The sequence below is a fragment of the Dendropsophus ebraccatus genome, chromosome 1 (assembly GCF_027789765.1).
Source record: "Dendropsophus ebraccatus isolate aDenEbr1 chromosome 1, aDenEbr1.pat, whole genome shotgun sequence".
NCBI classification, from domain to species: Eukaryota; Metazoa; Chordata; class Amphibia; order Anura; family Hylidae; genus Dendropsophus; species Dendropsophus ebraccatus.
The window spans coordinates 168,799,216-168,826,936 of record NC_091454.1 but is presented as its reverse complement, the minus strand read 5'-3'; the positions used below and the strand labels follow the sequence as shown (position 1 = coordinate 168,826,936).

At 42.6% G+C, this 27,721-nt stretch overlaps 1 protein-coding gene and 2 long non-coding RNA genes across 4 annotated transcripts in view; 1 reads left to right on the top strand and 2 right to left on the bottom strand.

Annotated features, from left to right (window-relative positions):
- Positions 1 to 1,208: 1,208 nt before the first annotated feature.
- Positions 1,209 to 3,570, bottom strand: LOC138801398 (uncharacterized). The gene is made up of 3 exons (XR_011364608.1): positions 3,457 to 3,570; positions 2,387 to 2,572; positions 1,209 to 1,328 (listed from the first exon to the last, which is right to left on the bottom strand). It is a non-coding gene; the product is annotated as an uncharacterized lncRNA (long non-coding RNA).
- Positions 2,978 to 26,593, top strand: LOC138801400 (uncharacterized). The gene is made up of 3 exons (XR_011364611.1): positions 2,978 to 3,063; positions 24,326 to 24,462; positions 26,002 to 26,593. It is a non-coding gene; the product is annotated as an uncharacterized lncRNA (long non-coding RNA).
- MAN2A2 (mannosidase alpha class 2A member 2) overlaps positions 11,516 to 27,721 on the bottom strand; it is a 75,387-nt gene continuing 59,181 nt past the window's right edge. For both annotated transcript variants that reach the window (XM_069984178.1, XM_069984168.1), the window contains 9 exons: positions 25,882 to 26,118; positions 24,446 to 24,568; positions 22,689 to 22,803; positions 22,391 to 22,524; positions 21,550 to 21,691; positions 20,509 to 20,642; positions 13,733 to 13,927; positions 13,493 to 13,603; positions 11,516 to 12,347 (listed from right to left, as the gene is read on the bottom strand). In XM_069984178.1, the coding sequence (XP_069840279.1) occupies positions 12,189 to 12,347; positions 13,493 to 13,603; positions 13,733 to 13,927; positions 20,509 to 20,642; positions 21,550 to 21,691; positions 22,391 to 22,524; positions 22,689 to 22,803; positions 24,446 to 24,568; positions 25,882 to 26,118 (1,350 nt within the window). In that variant the 3' untranslated portion in view covers positions 11,516 to 12,188. The remainder of the gene's footprint in view (positions 12,348 to 13,492; positions 13,604 to 13,732; positions 13,928 to 20,508; positions 20,643 to 21,549; positions 21,692 to 22,390; positions 22,525 to 22,688; positions 22,804 to 24,445; positions 24,569 to 25,881; positions 26,119 to 27,721) is intronic.

Genomic DNA, 27,721 nt, shown 5'->3' with positions numbered 1-27,721 from the left:
TGTCAGCTATAGGGATTGGGGGTATATAGTGTCATAGAGAACTGCTAAATGTGCAGTCAGCAGTAAGGTCCAAGAATTGCCGTCTTAAGGTACGCTAGTAAAGTATTGCTGCACCGCTAAACCTTGTGCAGCTGGTGTGAGACAATCCGGTGACCTGGTACAGATACAGCAGTTCATACTGCAGAAGAGACTGCTTGTCACTCTGCTTTCTATTTCCATGACGGGCCTGTCTCAGCAATGAAGCCAGTCACTGGCCGCAGCCAGTGTCTGATTGGGGTACCTGGGGCCCACCAGAGGAAATGATCCTTGGGGCCCAAGTGAGAAGCAAAACACTGACCCGGTTCAATCCTGGATTCATCTGGATCAAGGATGTTTACGAATACCTTAAAAAAAAGTTTTTTTACCATCATTTTCTATACAACACCCTATATGCAGACCAATTATTCCTCCATACAATGAGCATATTACAGCACAGTTATAGTACATCCAGTGACTTACATGTAATGTTTTCTCTGGATGGAGTCTTCCTCTTCCACTGTCTTTCCCCCTTGGCTAACATGATGACTTCTTCTGGTCACCATTCATCTATTAAGAATCTTTCAGACATACATCTTAGGCTCTGCACTTTTATAACACCACCTACCCACCTCTATACAAGCTTCCTATCAATAGTGCACCAAATGGTAATATTGCCCCCTTATGTACCCCTTAATACTGCCCCATACAGAAGCTAGCCCATAATAATGCCCCTACACAGTAGTTGCCTTATTATTTCCCCCATGCTGTAGGTATTCCTATATTATTGTCCTAAATAGCAGTTAATTTCTCAATAGTGCTTCATATAGTAGGTAATCCCTTCAAATTCATTGGCACATTAAATGTACCCTGGGCCCCATGCTGTCCATCCAACCTCCCCTCCCCCAGTGCACAGGAACACTGACACAGAAACATAGAGCGCTGAGCTTGACTCTCATCTGTTCGCCCTCTGTGCCTCTCCTATATAATAGATGGCCCCCTGTGTAGTCCCCCTATATAGTAGATGGCCCCCTGTGTAGTCCCTTTATAGTACATGGCCCCCTGTGTGGTCCCCCTTTAGTCTGCAACAAATCCACAACAGTAATGGAGCCTCCAATTTAGCACCATATGGCCACCACATCCACATCACACAATCCAAGGTAGCAAGGAAAAAAAAAAAAAACATAAGAAAATTGAATTAATCCCATGTTTTTATTAAACTGTATGAAACCACAATAGCCCAAATGTAAAATCCAAACACTGCATCACTGTATAACTGTCGCTGTTCATCCATGCCACTGCTGTTTATAAATCTGCAATATAAAAAGACACAAATATTAAAATCCTCTAATAAAAAAACCTGATAAAAACAATACATCAATGTAATATATATACACCCAGAGTAATCACCTATAATACAGTAGATAATGCAAAAATAGAAATTAAGGCTATGTTCCCACTACGTACTAGCAACGGCTGTTCTTTAGTGAACAACCCTTGTTTAACACTAAACCATGGCCGTTGTTGTAAAACTACGTCTGGAATTAATGATCATGAACATTAATTCCGGCCGTGGTTTTACAACAACGGCCATTGGTTGCGCACATCTGTACGTTGTGTGAATGAAGCCTTAAGGGGAACTCCAGTGAAATTTTTCTTCTTTGAAAAAGACTTTCTGACACCTGTTTATTTAAAAGAAAACTTAATTATTTCTTCAAAAGAAGCTTCTTTCTGTCTCCCCCTCTTCTTAGGGGAGGGACACTATTAATTACTTGAAAATTCAACTGGCTCACTGTGTGGTTGCACTTATGAAAAAGTTGTGGTATTGGTAATTCTAGTGCCCCCGTGCAGATTGTTCTCTTATGTTTGGTAATACGTAATTGTAGGCAGTTGTTTCACCTACATAGTAGAATCCGCAGGGGCAAGAAATTACAGTAGATAAACCACATAACTAGAATTGCATGTTAACCTGTGCGTAATCAAAAATTTTGCCCAGTATAGGGATGAGTAAATGAATCCCTTTTAACTAGATTCTTACAACAGGCACAACCCAGACAAGGGAAATTACCTAGGTTATGTAAGGGCGCCCTGTATACTCTTCTTAACAGGAAAAAAAAATGTTGAAATTCAAAATACCATAAGCCCTATCCTTCTCTCATTGTGGGAGTCGGGAGGCTCCCATACACATTAAAAGGTCATACAATCCCGATAAAATTTTCAAAAGTTTGGCCAATGCATATGATGTGTAAATTAACTGAAATACAGACCTTCATTGTACACTTTGGAATGCTTACATAACCATAAACTATATTTTACTCATTTAACTTTTGAACATATAAATAAAAACCCTGTTAAGCAGAAGCGATCTCACCTGATAGTGGCGGTGGTGTAGTACTTACAGGGACGGCTATTCAGCCACCAGGTGCTGCCCAGCTGATGAAGGGCATTCCTCTCCTGAACGGACGGGCCTGGACCAGAAGTCTCAGACCCTGGAGCATTCTTCTCCGCTGCTGGTGATTAGGTCTTCTGATCCCAGCTCGGACCCCAGGGGCCCTGCCTGTAGGAAATATAATTATTACCTATTGTGTAAGACACACAGAGGATCGGGCGGATCACCCAGCATTCCCCATCGTGGGCCAGGGATGCCATGTGTTTGTTGGCTAGAACCCACAGGAATAGGCAGGTGGCCTTTCTGGGAAAGACTTACAGTTCTAGGTATAAGGTTTTGTAAATTATTATTACACAATGCCAGTTTGTTGCAGCCAAAGCAAAGTGGTAAATGGTAAGACAATCTGTTTGGATATTCACACTATAAAAATTGTTCATACAATAAAAAAATCTATTATTGTTACTCTGTAAAATGGTGTCGTCCAACTTTCCTGTTGATAATAGATGAATAAACTAATAACATCAGCTCATCCCATGTGATCCTGCAGTGAGCAGCTGACCATGTGCCGGGGCCCGCAGGTGACAGATAACATGGTGGCAGTTGAGCCAACAGGAAGGAGGATCTTGTGTTATAAGGAAGGAAAGTCGTCCTTATGGAAGGTCAGAGACGGGTGCTGGGGCTGGAGTGGTGGCCGCGACATCTTGGTTACATTCTAATAACACTTTAAGTGGCCAATGATACCGAGTGAAATTTATGTTAACATCTAAACATTGTTTAAGTGAGGATAGAAAAACAAGAATGGTTCTCTTCCTCATATCCCAAACCTCATAAAATGTTACTTCTATCAATGGGCCAATATACTGTATATTTTTGGGTTGTGGAAACTGAAGCACCAAGAAGAAACACATATTGTACATTTATATACTGTACATTAATCTCTTGTGTAAATAGATACTGTATATTACTGTCTTGTCTATATATACTGTACACTAATGATACACTCCAAAATGATAAGATTATAATATATTATATAACTAGAAGTATGATATGACCTGACATGATGACGTTCTGTCCGGCTTACAATGCAAATTAAAGCAAAAAGACTGCAATAAAAGCCAAAAAAGACAAAGATTTGGGAAATCCCAAAAAAGATGCAAACTCTCCGACTGTCTCCAAAGCATCTGCGGGTTATGTCATATAGCGATCATTATGACATATAGCGATCATTATGATGTCACAATGTGCATTCTATCCCCACCCACTGGCTGTCCATCAGCCAATCAGAGTTAAGTATTGGGTTTTCTATGTACTTTATCCATTTAACAGTTGCATTAAAATTGGAAAAACCTTATAGTGATATCCCTTTTTATTGTAGATTTTAGATGTATTTCTTAAGTAATTGTTGTTGGTGTATTATGTCTATTTTTAACCTCCTTGGTAGAGATGAGCAAATTTACAGTAATAAATAAGCGAAGCGCTTCATTATCTCTGCAATCCGCTCATCAGCCGGCTGCCTTGTAACTCACTGGTGCTCTGTGCCGCTCCTGGGGTACACTATGTGTGGGGTGTTCCCATACTTGAAAACATTAACAATTCTTGAAAGCTGGTCGGGGTCAGCATGCTTTGCAAAGGTCTCCATCACGCCGAGCAGAGTGCCATGGAATTTCTGTATCTTGCGAACTGGCACATTATTTAGAGCTGTAGCCAGACGTTGGTAGAACAGTTGGTTAGGGTTCATTTCTGATCTTCTCTTTAGTATTTCCAGAACCTGTTAGGGAAAGATTGTAAACCAAAATTAGAATACATGAGTAACACAATTAAAGTGCCCCTGCATTACCCCATATACAATAGCCCCCCCTGCACCCCCCCATATAGAATAGCCCCTCCTGCATCCCCCCATACAGAATAGCCGTCCCCCTGCATCCCCCATATAGAATAGTCCCCCCCATATAGAATAGCCCCCCTGCATCCCCCCATGTAGAATAGACCCCCTGCATCCCCCCCCATATAAAATAGCCCCTCCTGCATCCCTCCATATAGAATAGCCCCCCATGCATAGAATAGCCCCCATGCATAGAATAGCCCCCCCTGCATCCCCCCATACAGAATAGCCGTCCCCCTGAATCCCCCCATAGAGAATAGCCCCATATAGAATAGCCCCCCCTGCATCCCCCCATACAGAATAGCCGTCCCCCTGCATCCCCCCATATAGAATAGCCCCCATATAGAATAGCCCCCTGCATCCCCCATACAGAATAGCCATCCCCCTGCATCCCCCCATATAGAATAGCCCCCCCTGCATAGAATAGCCCACATATAGAATAGCCCCCTGCATCCCCCCATACAGAATAGCCGCCCCCCCATATAGAATAGCCCCCATATACAATAGCCCCCCTGCACCCCCCCATATATAATAGCCCCTCCTGCATCCCCCCCCATACAGAATAGCCGTCCCCCTGCATCCCCCATATAGAATAGCCCCCATATAGAATAGCCCCCCTGCATCCCCCCATGTAGAATAGACCCCCTGCATCCCCCCCCATATAAAATAGCCCCTCCTGCATCCCTCCATATAGAATAGCCCCCCATGCATAGAATAGCCCCCATGCATAGAATAGCCCCCCCTGCATCCCCCATACAGAATAGCCGTCCCCCTGAATCCCCCCATAGAGAATAGCCCCATATAGAATAGCCCCCCTGCATCCCCCCATACAGAATAGCCGTCCCCCTGCATCCCCCATATAGAATAGCCCCCATATAGAATAGCCCCCCTGCATCCCCCCATACAGAATAGCCATGCCCCTGCATCCCCCCATATAGAATAGCCCCCCCTGCATAGAATAGCCCACATATAGAATAGCCCCCTGCATCCCCCCATACAGAATAGCCGCCCCCCCATATAGAATAGCCCCCCTGCATCCCCCCATATACAATAGCCCCCCCTGCACCCCCCCATATATAATAGCCCCTCCTGCATCCCCCCCCATACAGAATAGCCGTCCCCCTGCATCCCCCATATAGAATAGTCCCCCCCATATAGAATAGCCCCCCTGCATCCCCCCATGTAGAATAGACCCCCTGCATCCCCCCCCATATAAAATAGCCCCTCCTGCATCCCTCCATATAGAATAGCCCCCCATGCATAGAATAGCCCCCATGCATAGAATAGCCCCCCCTTCATCCCCCCATACAGAATAGCCGTCCCCCTGCATCCCCCCATAGAGAATAGCCCCCATATAGAATAGCCCCCTGCATCCCCCCATACAGAATAGCCGCCCCCTACATCCCGCCATATAGAATAGCCCCCGCCATATAGAATAGCCCCCCCTGCATCCCCCCATATAGAATAGCCGTCCCCCCTGCATCCCCCCATATAGAATAGCCCCCCCTGCATCCCCCCATATAGAATAGCCGTCCCCCTGCATCCCCCCATATATAATAGCCCCCCCTGCATCCCCCCATATAGAATAGCCGTCCCCCTGCATCCCCCCCATATAGAATAGCCCCCCCTGCATCCCCCCCATATAGAATAGCCCCGCCATATAGAATAACCCCCCTGTATCCCCCCATACAGAATAGCCGCCCCCCTGCATCCCCCCATAAAGAATAGCCCCCGCCATATAGAATAGCCCCCCTGCATCCCCCCATACAGAATAGCTGCCTCCCTGCATCCCCCCCATATAAAATAGCCCCCGCCATATAGAATAGCCCCCCTGCATCCCCCCATACAGAATAGCTGCCTCCCTGCATCCCCCCCATATAAAATAGCCCCCCGCCATATAGAATAGCCCCCCCTGCATCCCCCCCATATAGAATAGCCCCCCCTGCATCCCCCCCCATATAGAATAGCCCCCGCCATATAGAATAGCCGCCCCCCTGCTTCCCCCCATATAGAATAGCCCCCGCCATATAGAATAGCCGCCCCCCTGCTTCCCCCCATATAGAATAGCCCCCGCCTTATAGAATAGCCGCCCCCCTGCTTCCCCCCCATATAGAATAGCCCCCGCCATATAGAATAGCAGCCCCCCTGCATCCCCCCATACAGAATAGCCGCCCCCCCAAATCTCTGGCCACATGTGAAGGGGTTAAAAAAAAACAAACACATTCTCACCTCACCTCGCTCCCCAGCAGCTCCAGGTCCTCAGCGGTGCGTCAGGGAAGTGACGTCAGCCGCTGGGGGCCTGGTGGAGGTGGCTGCAGACGTGCCTGCGCGCGGCACGTCTGCGGCCTAGGCACTTGGGGGGATCAGGCGGGGCGGAGACACGCCACCCGCCTCCACAGCCCGCTCACCTCGGCCCGGCTGGCCCGCTCCAGAGGTGCTCTTTCAACCAACGAGGGGCCGCTGCGGCCGGCTGCATCGGGCCGAGCGGCTGGGCAGAGAGAAGCGGGCTGCGGTGGCGGGCCGCAGCGGTGAATTTTTTTTTTTTTTTAATTATGCAGCCCGGGCGGCCCACGGACTGGTAATCCGGCCAGCCCAGCGGGCATTTGCCCGGTTTGCCAGATTACCAGTCCGGGCCTGGTTGTGGTTGTACAACCTGGAGTTGCACAGCTTGAAAAATTACTACCAGCATCTTGTCCAAGAGACAGTGATGGTGTTAGTAGTTCTGGAAGCTGTGCAACTCCAGCTTGCACACATACAACCCCCACCATCATGCCATGCTGATACTTGATGATGGTGGTTGTGCTTATGCAAGCCGTTGACAGATAGATAGATGCATAGATAGATAATACATAGATAGATAGGAGATAGATAGGAGATAGATAAGAAATGGATGGATAGAAAATAGATAAAAGATAGATAGATAGATAGATAGATAGATAGATAGATAGATATAATAGATATATGGACTATGTGTTATAGCTGAATCTGGTGTCCGAGGTCTCCTCTGCTTCTCAGTCATTCTGGAGGAGAATCCTGTAGCATCAGACACCAGTGATCTCCTAGCAGGCATCTGGCATTGACAGGGTGCCAAATGCCTTCTATTAGATCTGTGACATCTGATGCTGCAGGCAGCTGCCGATCTTCTCAAGAATGACTGAGAAGCAGAGGAGACTGAGATCGTGCAGAGGAGGGAGCCTGACAGATAATATAGTATGTATTGGAAAACTGGGCGGGCAGAGGAGGAGTGGGGCGGGCAGAGGAGGAGTGGGGAGGGCAGAGGAGGAATGGGGCGGGCAAAGGAGGAGTGAGGCGGGCAGAGGATGTGTTGAGGGGCGGGTTTCCCTGTGACAGAGAGGAAATACATCACGTCTCAATATGGCACCTGTGGAACAGCACTGAGACGTGATGTGTTTCCTTCTTCCTGAACTTCAGAACTTCCTGTGGGACTTTGATTCTTTGAAAAACGGGTAACATTACAGCTGTCCTAATGAGTGTAAATGGCAATGTTATATAACTTTCCTTTGTAAGTGCAGTGTTAAATTATGTAATTTTCCCGGAGTACCCCTTTAACTGTCTGTGGCTGATGGGAATGCTCCTGCGGCCTAGCATGGTCCCAACTTGCAGAAATAATTTTAAAAAGTTACTTAAGTGACACACGACCACGACTAGAAAAGCAAAACAAAAATAAAAAATTAACACTATTGCCCAAAAACATTCCTATAAGACATGAGTATATAAACATTATATATTTTAAAAAAAACTTTTTACACAATTCAATTACTGCTTAGTAGAAGCCGTCGCCCATTGCTGGCCGAATATCAAGTGCCAACAATGCAAAACAGACACAAAAAATAGCGGATCCCATAGACTTCAATAGTAGAACCTGTAAAGAAGTTCAGGATCCATACTAGGAAAGGTCCTATTTATTTGCCCACGACCTGTTTTACATATAAATGACAGATCGTGTGAATAGCCCAATAGGAACCAATAGCCATAACTTCTGTTCATAATTGTGAATCCGAAATTAAGGACTGAATTACGCGTGAATAAGGCTACTTAGTCTTCTCGGGCATATAGTATTGTCCCCCACATATAGTAGTTAGGCCCCCTTCTGTGCCTCCATAAATTAGTTATTCCCAATTCTGTGCATCCATATAGTATTTTGGTGCCCCTCTATGCATCCATTAGTAATAAGGCATCTCTGTGTTTTCATATTATAGTTAGGCCCCCTTCTGTGCATTCATAAAGTAGTTAGGCATCTCTGTATGGGTAGTATCCCCCATGTAGTTATCACTCTGTAGGTAATCTCTGCAGTAGGTACTATACTCCTGTAGGTATTCCCCCTGCATTTTAGCCCCCCAACCCAAAAAGATATTATCCCCCATCTAAGGCATCCCCCTGTATTTCCCCAATAGGTAGTATCCCCTACAACCCCATGTAGTAGGCATCCTCCTGTATATAATCTCTCTTTTTTCTTTGCTATTGCATTCGTATGTACTGCGAACGACTGAACGACGTCTTATTTAATGCGAACGAGCAACGATAAAAATAGGTCCAGGCCTTATTAAGCGATCAACGATTTCTCGTTCAGTCGTTAATCGTTAACTGCTATTCAACTGAACTATTATCGTTTAGATTTGAACGATTTAACGATAATCTGAACGATAATCGTCTCGTGGAATAGGGCCCTAATGCTGTACAAAAATCAGCTGTATCTCAAAAAAATCAACTGGAGGTTCAGTTATCGATACTAAAGCTGTCCATACATAGATTAAAGGGTTATCTAGGATTAGAAAAAAAATTGCTACCTTTTTGCAGAACCAGAAGTACCCCTCCTCCCCAGGTTGTGTGTAGTATTAGAATTCAGCTCCATTCGCTTTAATGGAATGGAGCTTCAGAACCCACACCAAAACTGAGAACAAGAGAACGCGTTGTGTATTAATAAAAGGTTTTCATAATTTTACTTATCCGATTTGGAATATTTCACCATCGCAGCTGGATACATGACATCACAACCAGCACCCATTCTGACCGAAGATCACAGAGTGGAGGTGTGTTGCATATTGGACAGCTCTTGACATGGACAGAGGTGGTAGCAGACAGCATATAGTGTTAGACTGTAAAGAATACAACAGATCCTGCAGGACATACAGCAGCTAATAAGTACTGGAAGTTTTTTTTTTTTTTTTTTTCTTTTCAATAGTTTTTTATTAGGTTTTGTTTTTTAAGAAAAAAGGATGTTACAAACAATTAGGAGATGTGCGGAAGTTTTTTTTTTTTTAATAGAAGTAATTTACAATTTTTTGTCTCCTTTAATAGCTAACAGTTTCAGCAGTTTGGAATGTGAATCGCATTTGACCATCTCAATGCAACTTATAGGGGGTCTCTTCTGTAAAAAGCAGAAACAAATTCTATATCTTTATAAATAAATACAGTGTAAATGCCAAACCTTGGCTGCTGCAGTAGCTTCTGCTTTATTATGTGGTCAATTATGCTTTTTACGTGGATGAAGGTTTTACGTTTTTAGTTGTTTATTTTATACAACTGCCATGTCTAACACTATAAGTATGCAGATAGTTGTGACAAATTGTGTTTACAGGCTGCTTCTTCTAGGCAGATGGTATAGAGCACTAACTAGAGCTTTTTACAGTCTTGTGTATTATAGCAGACTCTAGGAACAGATGGATCACCTGTATGGTTATTGAAGATTTTCTATCATCAAGTCTCCTTTGATCTAACTGCCAGTGGGATATGTTGTAAAGTTAGCAGCCCAAGATATTATGCTGATAGAACATTTAGGATACTGTTGACATCTAGTGGCACAAGGGTATCGAAATATTCATAGATTACTGGCTGGAAACAGCTAAGAACATTTCATCTTCCAATTTTCTTGCACTTGGAAAATGCAATATAAAGCCACCATTTGTGGTATAATGTTATTTTCTAGGAACATGAGAGGTAAAAAAAAAAAATTCCTGAAAATCTATTCAAAATTCACATTTAGAAATTACACTAAATGTACTGAAAACTACATAAAAATCTCTAAGCATAATTCCCCTCACATAAGATCCAGGCAGCTGAGATAGGAGGAGATGTTTGAGTCCTCACACTGGGCATTTGATAGCCACTATTTTCTCTAAGGACCCCTTCACATTTATCCGGTTATCCGGCTCAGTTTCAATGGATAGGATCACCCAGCTTTGTTACTGCCCCAGATGAAAATTGACTTTAGATCAAATCCCATTCATTTGAATGGCACAGTTAAAACTATCTGATGTTTCAATCTGGATGCCGGATCTCTGTACATCCAGGACGCAAGAACGCATCTGGCAGAGTTCTTGCGTCCAGCATCTCAAACAACTGATAGTAAATGAGAAAGAAAAAAAAAAAAGCACGTCTTATAGCAACTGATGACTTTTTTTTGGAGAAGGATGCCGGACCTCATGGATGTCTTAAAGGAGAAGTTCAGCGAAAATTTTTATTAAAGTATTATATTGCCCCCCAAAAGTTATACAAATCCCCAATATACACTTTTACTGGAAATGCTTATAAAGTGCTTTTTTTTCCCTGCACTTACTACTGCATCAAGGCTTCACTTCCTGGATACCATGGTGATGTCACGACCCGACTCCCAGAGCTGTGTGGGCTGTGGCTGCTGGAGAGGATGATGGCAGGGGGATGCTCAGTGTCCCCTCCAGTGCCCTGTGTCCCTCAGTGTCCCCTTGCCATCATCCTCTCCAGCAGCCACAGCCTGCACAGCTCTGGGAGTCAGGTCGTGACATCACCATTTTATCCAGGAAGTGAAGCCTTGATGCAGTAGTAAGTGCAGGGAAGAAAGCACTTTATGTATATTTACATATAGCATGATAGTATGATGATATGGGGTGCAGCTGCATCATATGGGTACAAACTACCAGTATATACAGTCAGTAGAGTGCTATCTCTGGGTCTCAGCCTGCTCTGATTGGGGTGTGTATTATACTGGGAACCTGTAACTGGGGTGTATAATATGCTGGGGACCTGAAACTGGGGTGTGTAATGCTTCTTTTGTGTTGTTCAGACTGTAAATTCTAACTGGAAAATTTGGAACCCACACCCATGATAGGCCACACCCCAGCAAGACCACACCCACAATAAGCCACACCCCTTTAAACGCTTAAGTGTCCCTGGGAAAAAAATTCAAATTATGTCTTTTTAACGCTGGTATTCAATAAGAGACAACAATTCCATACTTTCTAGGATGGTATCAGATCTGTATTTATAACCACAGTTGCAGAAACAAGTTATTTCCATCACATGTCATTATACCATATTTTGTTTAGTGTTCCTTTTCCATATTTGTTTTTTTTCTTCATTGCTACAGTATAAAAAAGACAGATAAGATATGGAAGAATACTGACAATGGCGGAAACAAAATCCCTATTCTAGGCTTAATATACCATCTAGTAGGTAATCCCCTGAAGGATTCTTGGAAACATATTCTTGTTGACCTGTCTGCAGCATTTAATGGCACAGGGGAGATTGCTCTGAGTTCTACTCCGTTGAGGACTGTCAGACTGTGGTGGATTCGGGGACATGTGCTTAAAAAGTCAACAAATAAATAGTTTTTTTTTATTATTTTAAAAAGCAAGTTTATCATAAATAGCTTCTGTTCTGTCAGTAACATACAATCTAGATGTTTAACTCTTTGACTGCCAAAAGAGCCGGAACACATGTCTCTCTCAGCAATAACTAGGTTTACAGGATTATTTTGGTTTGTCCCAGTGTTTCCAGTGCTGGCTGTGCTCCAAGCTACAGAACAAAATGTGTCGCCCTTGAAAAGAGTACACACTGGTTGATGAACCATCCAGCTCCAGTCCTTGGCTTGTGTGCAATGGGATCTTTAGTCCCACACGGCTGATGTTAGCTGAAGCGCAGACGATAAGTGGAAATTTCCATTGGGTCCATGCTGAGTGTGGGGTTGCTGCTGTTTGAATGGGGGGCTAGAGAATACATCAATGTCATGGACATAGGTTGCATGAGTCCTACTTCTAGTCCCATGAATAGACCTCCAAGTGACAACTAGAAAAGAAAAGTAAAAAATAGGGTTACATACAGTAAAAAAAAGTCCATCACAGTACTCTTAGTACCAGGTTAGGCACAGCCTCAATATAGCTATAAACATGGTACACAATGGGGGAGATTTATCAAACATGGTGTAAAGTGAAACTTGCTCAGCTGCCCCTAACAACCAATCAGATTCCACTTTTCATTCCTCACAAACTTTTTGGAAAATGAAAGGTGGAATCTGATTGGTTGCTAGGGGCAACTGAGCCAGTTTCACTTTACACCATGTTTGATAAATCTCCCCCAATGACTACAAAGAGTCCCTTTTCTGAGCAGGACAAACGTAAAAAGGGGAGTTCACAAAAAAGTGTTTTTCTTTTAAAATCAACCAGAAAGTAGAAGAGATTTGTTATTTACTTGTATTAGAAAAATCACAAGTCTTCCAGTACTTATTAGCTGCTATATGTCCTGCAAGGAGTGATATTCTTTCCAGTCTGGACAGCAGGACAGGTTTTCTATGAGGATTTGCTGCTGTTCTGGACATGGTTCCTGTCATGGACAGAGGTGGCGGCAGAGAGCACTGTGTCAGACTGGAGACAATACACCACTTCCTTCAGGGCATACAGCAGCTGATAAGTACCGGAAGACTTGAGATTTTTTTAATAGAAGTAAATTACAAATCTCTGGCATCAGTTAATTAGAAATATATATATATATTTTTTAATATTAAAAAATGTAAGTGTAAGTAACAGTTAAAGGAGATTTAGGTTAATAATATAGGTTAGTAATATTGTTGTTGTGTAGTAGTAATAATAATAATAATAAAAATAATAATGTCATCACTGACAGCACATGTTTTGTCTACTCTATGTCACTGATCTATCAGTTGCTGCACCTAGGACTAAGTAAGTGCAGCAATAAGACTGTGCTCCTTCTGACTTAGCAAAGCCAGTGGCATCATGGGAAATGTAGGCTGCATTGGTAAAGCTATATCAACGAAGAAATGGGAATTAAGAAGGCAGAAAACACATGCATGCCATATAAGCTGAAATATACATTCAATAAAGCCTATACTGCAACGTATATGAAGAACAAAGAGTGCGTCATTGAAGCTTCCCCACCAACAGCCAGTGCATAGTTGTTTGTTTAACTCCAATTACCTTTCCTTGACTGGTGGTGCAGTTAAACCCAAGATTCTTTGCTTCCAGCCCACAGTCAAATCCTTTTCTGTGTAAAATCAGTGCAGTGTCTAGAGAGGGAATCCCATCATCCTGTAAGACATCAGTGGGAATTACACAATGTACTGAAGTACTGTATGGTTCTATGTCCCCATCCTACTGATTACTGGCAATATCCAGGACAGAGGATTTACATTCACTAAACCCACTTTATATAGTCACCTCAGCCTGCAGCGTCCTCAGGTTAAGGATGTGAAGGTCACATGGTAGGGTGGCACCAAGTGGCATGAAGGATCTAAGGGCTGGACCGCCGCCTTTTTCATTTGTCACTGGCATTACTAGGACTTCATTGTTCAAATGCATAGATGTCATGTGACTCAGGAGGGATGGGAAGCTGACTAGTTGGTTTCCTGGGGTCTGGATAAAAAACACAATAATTGATAGTATTAAATCCATTCCAGTAGACATGTCAAAAGTTTTGATCCATCTGGGTCTGAGTCCTCTCCCGACTATGTGTCATGTGTATGTATGATCCCGACTGTTTTCACTGACACAAGGCGGGGGGAGCGGACTGCACAACAGCTCAGTCCTCTCCCGACTTGTTTTCACAATTGGTCAGGGTCTGAAATTTTGACATTTAAAAATGTTTTTTTGAAACAACAATGAGACTTTAAGGCTTATCATACCGCCTCAATGTTGAATGAAGCTGTGATATTAACCCCCATAGTCTACGGAACAAATCTGTACTTCCAAGTGTCTCCTATTTCATATAAAGAATCATATGAGAATTCTTTGTCCACTGGATAACATTTTATAGAGGTATTCCACCTTTCTGGGGAAGACTACTTTCTTAATATGGTGCTAAAGGAATTGTGCACGGTTACGTTACTTTCTGGAGCTGCTGGCTCAGTGGACGGACAATGGAGTTTTCTATGCTAAACAACCATTAAGTGCAATTGTGTCTTATGTCATGGCTGCTCAGATTGCTGGAGGAATTTAAGAACCTTTGTACATTTTGTTAGGACTGATCAATAACGGATAAAGTGCGCTTCAGTCAGGAGGCAATGAAGGTAGTGATGGAGACTAAACCCTCTCCGAAAAAGCAACATTGTGCCGGATTAACTGAGGGCAATATAGAGAAAATAAAGAGCCTATCTTTTTGGAGGGAAGATAAGGAGCTTAAAAGTATAAAAAGCTGCATACACAAGGCTTTCATGAGAACGGGTGAGACACAAAAGACATGAAAAGGACCAGAACTGGGTCACAGTATCATCCATACAGTCATTGTGTGAAAAGAACAATGGCTACAAACTGCAGAGACCTCTATCAGTTATCGCCCCAATGTGGTGTCTAAAATGAGTACTGTAGAAAGTTAATGATCACAAAAAAAGTCACTAGTTCTTAGGTGAAGAAGCGTTGACCAATACCGCAAAACGATCGACTCTTATGGTTGTATATTACAGGAACACAGAGGTTTTAGCCAAAGCCACATATACTACGCTAGAAAGCATCTACAAAGCGGCTAACTATATTACAAGTGCACATCTCTACAAAGCCATTCAGCGTTACTCCCTGAAGAAAATTACCTCATTGCTGCCGGTCTTCATGATGGAAAAAGCCAGTTTTCTAAACCAGGAAAGCAGTTTAGAAAGGAAGCTGGAAAGCTGGGCAGAGGGGTTATGGTAAACAGGGGAATAATGAAATGGAAGAGGTAATAAATGGATGGATATGGATGGGAAAATGTCATATACAAAGTCAGTGATGATTCACAGATCAATACGTGGAGGATATCATTAAGGAGATGGGAGGGAGAGTGGTAGTAACATTCAGACTGTGTATCATAATGACAACACATGGGGAACTAAGTGGGGGGGGGGGGTCACAAACTAAGGAGTACAATAAGATGTAAGGGGAAACATACATCCCACATGTTACACCCCTAAGGAGAATGAGGGGTTGCTTCAGTGGAACAGTTCATAAAGATTTATTTCACATTACTTCTGCTTTAGGTAGCTGCTTAATGCAAACTTATAGGATCCATCCTGGCAAAGGGCAAAACAAAGGCTCATCCATGACTGTTACGTCTATGGATCTTTATGGGCAAAAGTCACTTTGGGTTAGATGCCAGCATGATGGAGGGACCAAGGGTTTAGTTTTTCCAACACAAAATACATTTTTGACTAATTTCCCAGGTGAGGTAGGCAGGTGAGGGATAAAGCAGTTTAAATATACCTCAGTGGATGGTCATGCTCACACTGTGATGGTACATCTATGTGGGTCCTTACTATGCTGTGTCCCAGATTCGGCACTGAATGTGATGGTACATCTATGTGGGTCCTTACTATGCTGTGTCCCAGATTAAGCACTGAATGTGATGGTACATCTATGTGGGTCCTTACTATGCTGTATAAACTCCAAACCCACAGGCCGTAGCCCGGGGTAAAAAACCCCTTTAATTATTATCACCCCCCTAGTAAAAGTTAACTTTTATTACGTATCTTTAAAATAAATATGTGAACTTCTTTAAAACCACAACACACCCAGTACTCCTATCACTAGCTAATACTAGATGATATATAGGGATATAACTATCCTCTCTAACTAACTATATCAATCACTATCACAGTCTGCAGTCCTGTATAGAAGGTAACTAGGAGATACTGGATGTCTGCTATTTAAAACCACAAATAGTGCCCCCTCTCTACATGTTTCGTTGCCACAGCAACGTCATCAGGAGAAAAATTAGGCAACACTTGCTGCTGGTACTGGCCGATATTTATATCCACATCCAATTAGCTAGTATCATAGTACCGCCCCAAACACTCACCATGGTACACCAATAAGATCTTATTTTATTATAAAGAGACTCGCCCCCTCTATCAGATTGGTGGGCTAAAATGGACACACACGCCCACCTACTCACCCTCCAATCATCTCCATATGACACAACCCTGCATCATCTGAGTATCAGCGTCACGTGATCCATTGCGGTCACATGACTGCTACTATCGCGGAATCACTTCCGGGTTCCCAGTGTCATGTGATTACGCTGCGTAATCACATAACACTGGGAACCCGGAAGTGATTCTGTGATAGTAGCAGTCATGTGAGTGTATTAGATCATGTGACGCTGAAACTCAGATGACACAGCGTAATCACATGACACTGGGAACCCGGAAGTGATTCCGCGATAGTAGCAGTCATGTGACCGCAATGGATCACGTGACGCTGATACTCAGATGATGCAGGGTTGTGTCATATGGAGATGATTGGAGGGTGAGTAGGTGGGCGTGTGTGTCCATTTTAGCCCACCAATCTGATAGAGGGGGCGAGTCTCTTTATAATAAAATAAGATCTTATTGGTGTACCATGGTGAGTGTTTGGGGCGGTACTATGATACTAGCTAATTGGATGTGGATATAAATATCGGCCAGTACCAGCAGCAAGTGTTGCCTAATTTTTCTCCTGATGACGTTGCTGTGGCAACGAAACATGTAGAGAGGGGGCACTATTTGTGGTTTTAAATAGCAGACATCCAGTATCTCCTAGTTACCTTCTATACAGGACTGCAGACTGTGATAGTGATTGATATAGTTAGTTAGAGAGGATAGTTATATCCCTATATATCATCTAGTATTAGCTAGTGATAGGAGTACTGGGTGTGTTGTGGTTTTAAAGAAGTTCACATATTTATTTTAAAGATACGTAATAAAAGTTAACTTTTACTAGGGGGGTGATAATAATTAAAGGGGTTTTTTACCCCGGGCTACGGCCTGTGGGTTTGGAGTTTATTCGTATTAAGGGACCCCTGACCCTCCAGAGAGGGCTTAAGTGTGTATAAAACTTACTATGCTGTGTCCCAGATTGAGCACTGAATGTGATGGTACATCTGTGTGGGTCCTTACTATGCTGTGTCCCAGATTGAGCACTGAATGTGATGGTACATCTGTGTGGGTCCTTACTATGCTGTGTCCCAGATTCGGCACTGAATGTGATGGTACATCTGTGTGGGTCCTTACTATGCTGTGTCCCAGATTGAGCACTGAATGTGATGGTACATCTGTGTGGGTCCTTACTATGCTGTGTCCCAGATTGAGCACTGAATGTGATGGTACATCTGTGTGGGTCCTTACTATGCTGTGTCCCAGATTCGGCACTGAATGTGATGGTACATCTGTGTGGGTCCCTTACTATGCTGTGTCCCAGATTGAGCACTGAATGTGATGGTACATCTGTGTGGGTCCTTACTATGCTGTGTCCCAGATTCGGCACTGAATGTGATGGTACATCTGTGTGGGTCCTTACTATGCTGTGTCCCAGATTGAGCACTGAATGTGATGGTACATCTGTGTGGGTCCTTACTATGCTGTGTCCCAGATTGAGCACTGAATGTGATGGTACATCTGTGTGGGTCCTTACTATGCTGTGTCCCAGATTCGGCACTGAATGTGATGGTACATCTGTGTGGGTCCTTACTATGCTGTGTCCCAGATTGAGCACTGAATGTGATGGTACATCTGTGTGGGTCCTTACTATGCTGTGTCCCAGATTCGGCACTGAATGTGATGGTACATCTGTGTGGGTCCTTACTATGCTGTGTCCCAGATTGAGCACTGAATGTGATGGTACATCTGTGTGGGTCCTTACTATGCTGTGTCCCAGATTCGGCACTGAATGTGATGGTACATCTGTGTGGGTCCTTACTATGCTGTGTCCCAGATTGAGCACTGAATGTGATGGTACATCTGTGTGGGTCCTTACTATGCTGTGTCCCAGATTGAGCACTGAATGTGATGGTACATCTGTGTGGGTCCTTACTATGCTGTGTCCCAGATTCGGCACTGAATGTGATGGTACATCTGTGTGGGTCCTTACTATGCTGTGTCCCAGATTGAGCACTGAATGTGATGGTACATCTGTGTGGGTCCTTACTATGCTGTGTCCCAGATTCGGCACTGAATGTGATGGTACATCTATGTGGGTCCTTACTATGCTGTGTCCCAGATTCGGCACTGAATGTGATGGTACATCTATGTGGGTCCTTACTATGCTGTGTCCCAGATTGAGCACTGAATGTGATGGTACATCTGTGTGGGTCCTTACTATGCTGTGTCCCAGATTGAGCACTGAATGTGATGGTACATCTGTGTGGGTCCTTACTATGCTGTGTCCCAGATTGAGCACTGAATGTGATGGTACATCTGTGTGGGTCCTTACTATGCTGTGTCCCAGATTGAGCACTGAATGTGATGGTACATCTATGTGGGTCCTTACTATGCTGTGTCCCAGATTGAGCACTGAATGTGATGGTACATCTGTGTGGGTCCTTACTATGCTGTGTCCCAGATTGAGCACTGAATGTGATGGTACATCTGTGTGGGTCCTTACTATGCTGTGTCCCAGATTGAGCACTGAATGTGATGGTACATCTGTGTGGGTCCTTACTATGCTGTGTCCCAGATTGAGCACTGAATGTGATGGTACATCTGTGTGGGTCCTTACTATGCGGTGTCCCAGATTGAGCACTGAATGTGATGGTACATCTGTGTGGGTCCTTACTATGCTGTGTCCCAGATTGAGCACTGAATGTGATGGTACATCTGTGTGGGTCCTTACTATGCTGTGTCCCAGATTCGGCACTGAATGTGACGGTACATCTACATGGGTCCTTATTGTGCGGTGTCCCAGATTCGGCACGGAATGTTGCCCAACCCCTCCCCACTGTTTTGATTGATAGATCTGTCAGTGGGGGGCTCATCCCCAACAGATGATATTGAGAGAGGGAAGATTCAGGCCATTGGAGGCCAATCTGTTTGTTTTATCTAATGTTTATGGCCAACTTTAGTTTTTCTCCCCTTTGGCTCATAAAGGGGGGAACCAAATGGGAACTAGCTTTCTATGATGTCTACATGAAATTATTATTCAAAAGCAGAAATTCAATCAAAAACTTACCTTTAGTAAAATTTTTGATTTTTCTAATTACAATTTTTCTAAACCAGTGGTTTGCAACCTGCTACCTTCCAGCTCTTACAAAACTACAATTCCCAACATCCCTGGACAGCCAAAAAGTAATGCGTGCATGATGGGAGTTACAGTTCTGCCACACCAGGTGGCCCTAGGTTGTGCACCACTGGCAAAGTCAGTTTGAGCTTATTACCCGAACTGTTTACTTAATTATATTCATCACCACATTCTAATAGCTATAACTGTGAAACAAATTGTGCTTTTTGCTGACAATGATTAAAACTCGATTTTTGTCTCAATATGCATTTATCCTCTGGAACAGTATGATTCCACTGTGTACAGTTATTCATTTTTTTGGTGGGCGGGGTAAATACTACAGAACCTTTTTTTCTTTTTTTTGCATGTTACCTCTGATGACCTCGGATATAATACAAATATAATAGCACTGTAGTATAATATGACTGACAGCATAATCTCATAAGCCTCTGCCATGGCGGTATACAAGCATACATGGTAAACCTAGGGGCCTTCAGAAGGTCCTATGCTACCATGGAAAACCATCAGCACCTGGCAACTGAGCCGCTGGGCTGCCAATGGGGTAAGGGAGACCCGTCATGACTTGCATGCATGTTGTTAAGCTGCTAGGACATGGCAATCATAGTGACAGTGAGTTCTTGTCATCCCAGAAGGAAAGGCCAGGCTGCTAGACAATTAAAAACACTGTCCAGCATAGAACCCCCTAGTAACCACCGTGGGGTAGTTACTAAGGGGTCAAAGAAAAATTAAAAGCCTGATATTCTATAGATAGGTATTTGACATGAGACAAATGCAAGTGAAAATGTACATTCAACACTTTCTACAGGAAATCTGGACTAACTGAGCCAAGACTGCTGCTCTAAAATGTCTATGGCAAAACTATATGAATGAGTGATCTGTGATTCTTAAGCTTTATTGGGTTGCAACTCCTAGCATGCTTTGCTAGCCAGCCTAAGCTTGCAATAAGGTAGCGCAGCTCTTTACATCAAGTATTTTACCTTATTTCCAGATGATCTTTTCTCCAGCAGAAGACGAAATCGGTTGCACGTTCGTTTGTTGTCTTTCAACCCTTGACCAAGACCACGGTTGTCATCCTGCATCAAGCGGCGGTCCAGAATGATTTCGAGTTGACCTACAAGACAAAAAAAACAGCAATATGATCAATTTTGCTACTACAATAAATGCCGTATTTTACAACTAAGAAGACTATAAGAAGAATGTCAGGGGTTCGTCTTATACGCTAAAAAATGTTAACCTCTGCCAGACCACAGCAGGGTTTACTAGCTGGAGCCCTGCTGCGGTCAGGCAGGGGTTAACTGAACTTGAAAACAAAAAACAAAAACAACAATCAACTCACCTGTCACTTGTTCCCGGCAGCCACTCGTCTCCTGTCATGTTCCCAGCGCAGGCAGTGTGATGCAGGCCCCCGAAGCTCTCCAAGCAGCTAAGCGTCTCATTGGAGAATCTCGGAGACACTTGGCTGCCTGGAGAGATTTGCCCGAATCTTGGCATAGGCTTTGGGACTTCCGGCGCCTTTGCCATTCTCATGAAGCTCTCCCGATAGCCGAGTGTCTCCGAACTTCTTCGATGAGACACCCGGCTCCCAGGAGAGCTTCAGGGACCTCCGGTACAAGCAGTGTCTCTGCATCACACTGCCTGCGCTGGAAACATGATGGGAGACGTGCGGCTGCCGGGAACGGGTCACAGGTGAGTTGCATTGTTTGCTTTTTTTATAGCGGTTGCCGCATACGGTGGGGATGTGGTCGTTTTTTAGCTCCTCCCACTGTATGTGGCAACCATACGCGGCATATAAGACGACCCCCGACTTCTGAGAAGATTTTTCGGGGTTAAAAAGTTGAGTTATACACCCTAAAATACAGTATATCTAATAGCCTTTTACAGCTAAGTGATATCAATAGTTCCATTTTATGAAATTTCTGGCATGTTGTCTATGTATATCTAACAGACGGCGTTCAAATTTAACCATTTTGATTTTTATAAATAGATGATATTCACAGAATATCAGAGCGTCCCCTCACCACTCTTCAGGCTGGATACCCCCAGGGCTTGGGCTGTGTGTAGTGTTAATCTGTTCTGCTCATCCTGGATGTATGCCATTGCTGGCATTGGGTAGAAGTTGGCTTGCAGCGGAAGTTTCTTGAAAAATGTCCTAGTTTGGATCTGTATTGAAATAAAGACAAGCATATGATCAGTTTGGGAGTAAATATGTAGGAAAAAATATTGACAGTGTTACTGATAATAAATCGTTCAATCAATCACAATGGACCATGCTTAACAGGGCACTAGGCTTTTAACTTTGCAAAAAATAACCGTAAATCATAATGAAAGAAACTTTATAACATATAATATAAGCGTTAATGCCTCTTTATTTATTAAGAGTAAATGCCTCTTAACAGATCACTCACTCTGCAAAGACTGCTCAAGTTTTATTAGCAGCTCATTGACGATTTAGGTTACTGTTGCTCATAGAAGTCTAGGGAGTGAGGGGCAGGGGAGACATAGATAGAGACTTCAGCAGCTTGCAGTGAGTGTTATATCTCAAACCAGGGCTTGATTCAGATTCCACTGCTCAGTACTGCTGTATAATGTGCTCCATGTAGCTGCTGCTTGTAAGGATATGCTTAAGAGATATAATGAAGCAGGAACCCATCTTCTCTAAGGGTAGTGTACAGTAGGCTACTAGCTCTGAGATAACTGAAATGGAGATGAAGCGTGCACAAAGAAACTGGTGAAATGCTATATACAAGTTATATATGGCCAGAAATGGTGATGCTCCTCTTGACTACAGAGATATAGAGATTTTAAGTAAACGCTTTTGCTTTGTGAAATGTAGATATTAACAGGAAGGCAAGAAAGAACCTGAAAGCCGTTGAGGTCAGTGAAGAAACTATCTTCGCTCTGGATGTCAGTGCTAAGTCTCATGGCAATTTCTTTATTGACATGGTCACGGATGTCGATGAGTGAGCTGATATCTACAGATAGGCCATCAGTTCCTGTAAGGAAGCAAAGTGGGTTTCCAAGCAAAAATTATTAAAAGGCTATATGCAGGATAGATAAAAAAAAAAAAAAAAAAATATATATATATATATATTTTTTTTTTTTTTACATGTAAATAGGCTTTTTAAAAATGCTATATATAATTTAAACAAACACTGACCTGGTAAATTGTAGACTCTCATAGTCTGCTGCACATGTTGAAAAAGGCAAGTCACCTCTGAATAAAATGGGCCCTCGATTATGCGTACTATAGGGGGGTCTTTTGGAGTGTAGGGCTGAAAAAAAAGGAAATGTGGTCTCTTATGAAGTCTCAGAATGGGATTTACTTATAGCCAGTAGCCTTGTCCTTACAGGCGGCCCTGTGGATGGATGCCTGCTGCAGGTAACATTAACATGTGAATGTACAGAACAGTGTGTACTCATATGTGAGTGATGGGTATTTTTATGTAAACTAAGCTCCCACAGTGCTGTAAGAGTAAGAGGAGGACACTCAGGTAGGGAGGCTGCAGAGGCTGCTAAGTGTTGTGGGAAGTACATTACAGTCTTATGCTTTGTAGTGGAAGAACTGACTGTTTAAAGCAATTCATCATTAAAAGTAAATGTCCATTTTGTTTGAACATTTTCTGGACAGAACAGCATAGGACGTTCACTTTGACTAGTGGGTTTGGTCTGTCTCACCCCCACTATGTACAAACCATGTTCAATGGCTATTACCATCCCATATCTTATCTTGGTTTATCCATTTTATTTTGTTATTCTTTATTTAACCCCCTTCTTGCTACAGAATTTTTTGATCCCAGCATGTTAGTTTTTCCCTTTTCTCATTATAAGGCATTGGAGGCTACATTTGGATTCCTCCATCACAGAATCTGTGTTTTCGTCTGGTAAAATGACAACAGACACCTGACAGAAACCCGACAGACTCAATTAAAGTCAAGGGGGTCTCTTGAAATCCATTGGTATTCATTGTACAGAGGTGTGAACCTAGCCTAAGAGCCATAACTTCTTGTTATGTTTTACTACTTTTAGGAAATAAAAAAAAAATCAATTTTGCATTGTCAATATTCAATATGATACTAAAGGAGTCATAATTGCACATCAAGAGTATGCGATTGGTTTTGTAGTGGTGCCTGTCCACATGAATAATTGTGGCTTTCAATGGGTTATCTTGGCTTAGAAAAACATGGCTGCTTTCCCCCAGAAACAGCACCACTATTGTCCTCTATTGTCCAGCACCACTATTGTTTTTAGTTCCATTGAAGTGAATGGATTTTTATTGTAATACCATATAAATCAAAGAAAAGGTCAGGTATACCGAACCCGATACAGAGTATCTAGATGAATCACGTAATCACAGAATAATCCCCAAAATATAAAACATAACTTTTAATAAATGACCCAGAAAAAATAAAACATGTTTTATTTTGTGTGTCATTTATTAAAAGTTATGTTTTATATTTTGGGGATCATTCTGTGATTACGTAATTGTAATGCCACACACAACCTGGGGATAGGAGTGGTGCTGTTTTTGCAAGAAAGTATCTATGCTATTTTTAATTCTTCAATTAATGGCGTGCACTTCTTTTAGAGCAATGGCATAGTAATCTCCTTTAAAGTATGTATTGCTTACTGACAGGTTCCATTTTATAAAAGATGCCCTACAATTAATATTTTATGGGCAATGCAACTATTTAGCTCCTAATGCCATCTAAATCCATAGAATATAATCTTTACAAAGCACAATCGGGCTGGTTTACATCTGCTTTGGCATTTCTCTTTTCCTTTTTCATCCCAAAGGATCCCACTAAGAAAGGACGTGTCAGGCTTGTGCTAGGTTTTGACAGAATCTGCACTGGAGACAAGGCTGAGTGAATGTTCTTATTATAAACTATATGGTGTTTATTACAACCTCTCTACCTTCGCATCTCCATCAGGTAGGAAGAGATAAGCTCCACTTTTGTCCTTAGATGTCCGAGTTCCATAGATTAGAAATTCCATGCTGACTTTCTGTTCTTGCTCCTCTCCGGCTCGCTTAATGCCCTACAACAATCAATAAATAATTACGTGAATCTCGACATGAAGGTGCTCGAAACTGCACAAAGTTCTGATCTGTGCATCACAAACCATGCTGATATCAAACAGCCACTCAGTATCTATCAATAGTACTTCACTTTAATAAAAAGCTATGGATTTTATAAAGGCTGTAGATAAACATTGAGCACGTCATTGGAATATAACTGTCTGGTAAATAGTTCTGTTAAAATGCAACACACATGTGTAGGGCAAACTGCACCTATTTTTGATGCAGATAGTTTTAATTATCTTCCCCACCCTCTTCACGCAATCTTCTCCAAAGTCTGTAGCAAAACCTTTGAAAAGTAACGATCATTTATTTATTTATTTTTGCAGAAATCAATAGTTTAAGCAATTATAAGAAACTCTGTAATAGGTTTTATGAAGCAAAAGAGTTTCCTTTTGTACCCAAAAAGCTGTTCTGCAGCCTCCCCCTTCACTTATCTGGGTCCATTATGGTCTATGGAGAGGGTAGGGGTTAAGGGGGATGAAGGAGCACAGAGAGGAGACAAACAGATCATGTATAGAAGAGAACATAACACAACATCCTGCAATATTATCTCACCAAGTTTCCAGATAAGCAGTGATCAGTCTGGCCTGTGAATCCAGTGTTTTATGTGCCCAGACACACAGTCACCAAACTGCACGGGCTGATTCTCTCCTCTTCCTGCTCACTCATACCCCTCTGCCCCTCCCCCCCCCGCATAGGTTATAATGGACACAGCAAACCTGTCTTCACTTTGCTCCTCTGTCATGAGGATGACTTTGCCTCATAATAAGCAGATAAGAAGTGAGGGGAAGGCTGCAAAACAGCTTTTTATTTGCTTAATAAAACCTATAATAGAGTTTCTTAAAATCGCTTGTACCATTCATTTCTTAAAAAATATTGGCAATTATAAATGCCATTTATTTTTCTTTAACATTTCTGTCTGTGTGCCCATACTCTTGGCGTTGGTGATATATCTTCCCACCTATACTTTTCTGAACATATGCTTATATATTAAGGCAGTGATTTAACAACTTCATTCCTCAGGTATCTCCGATAGTTCAATATATGGAGATATCTAAGACAAATAACACTATTGTAATCATCAACGCAATAATGGAATTCTGAAAATCCTAAAAAAAAAAACATGAGTTGGCGGTATCCCCAAGGCAGGGAAGTCCAGTGATGTTTTATCCTGGGAGCAATGCTTTTAGGGGCACTTTATCTGCAATATAGGATCTGATGGATAGAATAGAGAGAGATGTATAGTCAGGTGCTGTCCCCATTTACTCACCTTTAATAGGCCCGTGACACCAGAAAACCACACCTGCATGTATTGATTCTCTAGATAGAAGTCATCCGTGCTGGTCTCCAGTAGCTTGACAGTGAACATTTCCTGTTTCTTTATATTTAGGTCTCTTCCATGTAGGTAAACACGGACATTGGATTTGAGGGTGGTGTGTGCATCGAATGACATGTAAAGCTGAAAGATGCTCAGTCCGAGAGCTGGTAAGCGGGCGGTGAAGGACACCTGTCACAGCGGAAGAGACTTTATGATCAAATATTGAGAAAGGAAATGAGAACAAGATCCTTGTGAAACAATGGCCATAATCCAGCTAGACAAATCTGTATTCATTCAACAAACCCTGTATTTGTAGATATAATCAGAAACCAAATAGCTCTCTCTAGTCGAAGACAGACTCTGATAACGTGGAGCGACAGGGAATTCTAAATAACTCGCAGCTGTCCTGCAGACTCTTAAAGGGAAAGTATCATCAGAAAAATATCTTGGCTCAGAATTATCAAACTGTGTCAAAGAAACTGGTTAGCACAGAAACTAATCAGAGCTTCGATTTCATTTTACCAGAGCGGAAAGCTTGTTTTTGGTGGCGTTTCTATATAAAAATAAATCCTAAAAAATTACAGTTTTCACAGTGATCATTGCGCCTTACAACAGGCTGACACTTCACATTCTGTAGAAATAACTTCTCAGCAGTCTATTATTATGAGGTCTACTGTAAAGCTGGAGGCAGATAACACACGATCCACCGCTGGCAGTATGTAATGGTCACAGCTCACTTCTTGCCCCTTCCTGTAACGACCGCTACACAGGTCAAACAGCATGATCAGAAAACATTCCCATATTAAGGCTCTTTTACAAACGCAGATCTGGCGAATGAGTATTCATAGGAAAGCCCATTCCCAACCCATTGTAATAGGGCCAGTGACCAGTTGAAGAATGAGAAAATGGTTGTTTATTTCTTATTGCATCTTTTGTGCAGCCAATAAAATCATTGTTACCAGCCACACATTGCTGTTAATAAATAGGGAATGTGTGGGAAATAATTATGGGTTTAAATGGCCACACAGACAATAAAGCTACCGTCCATGTGGCACATTTACTTGATTACTAAAGCCATCTATAGGCTCTGATCACAGGGAACAGTGCTCCTTATCTTAAATCTGTCGGCCCAAGTAAAGGGACCCTAAGGCCTTACACACATCTCCGCAAAAGTTCTCAGTATTTGTGGATCTGTAAGTACGGAGTACTTTGTAACTCATTAATTCCTATGGTGCAATTCAAACATCCTCTATTTTTGAGGATCCGCCAAAATAGGACTGGTTGTAATGCAGCCTACAATTGCGGTTCAGACACTCCAATAGAAATCTATGGGAGCCTCCGCATTTTGCAGAAAACACCTAAGCACTCGGCAAAACCATCCGCAATTGCGTACCGTAGTTCTGTGACACCGCCATTTATGCTCCTCCTGGCTGCTTGGCACAGGTAGTGACATCATTCTAGATTTGCAAAAAAAATTTGGTCCAAAATACGGATGCACTATGGATGATATTTTGCAGATTGCGGAGAAAAAAAATGCTGATCACAAATTTCATCCTGACTGACGTGTGAATAAAGCCTAAGAGAATTTTCAGGAAATGCTTCATGGGAAAAAAGCATGCATGCATTTTGGTACTCTGCTGATTAGTGGCTGGCACCCTGAAATAGTCGTCTACTGGTAGGTACTGGTATAATTATTATTAACCAGATTTTGCTTGAATGAGGCTTCTTCCTTTTTGGATTTGGGGTCGATTTGCATAGTTGTCCAATAAATAAATACATGGAAAAAAAATCT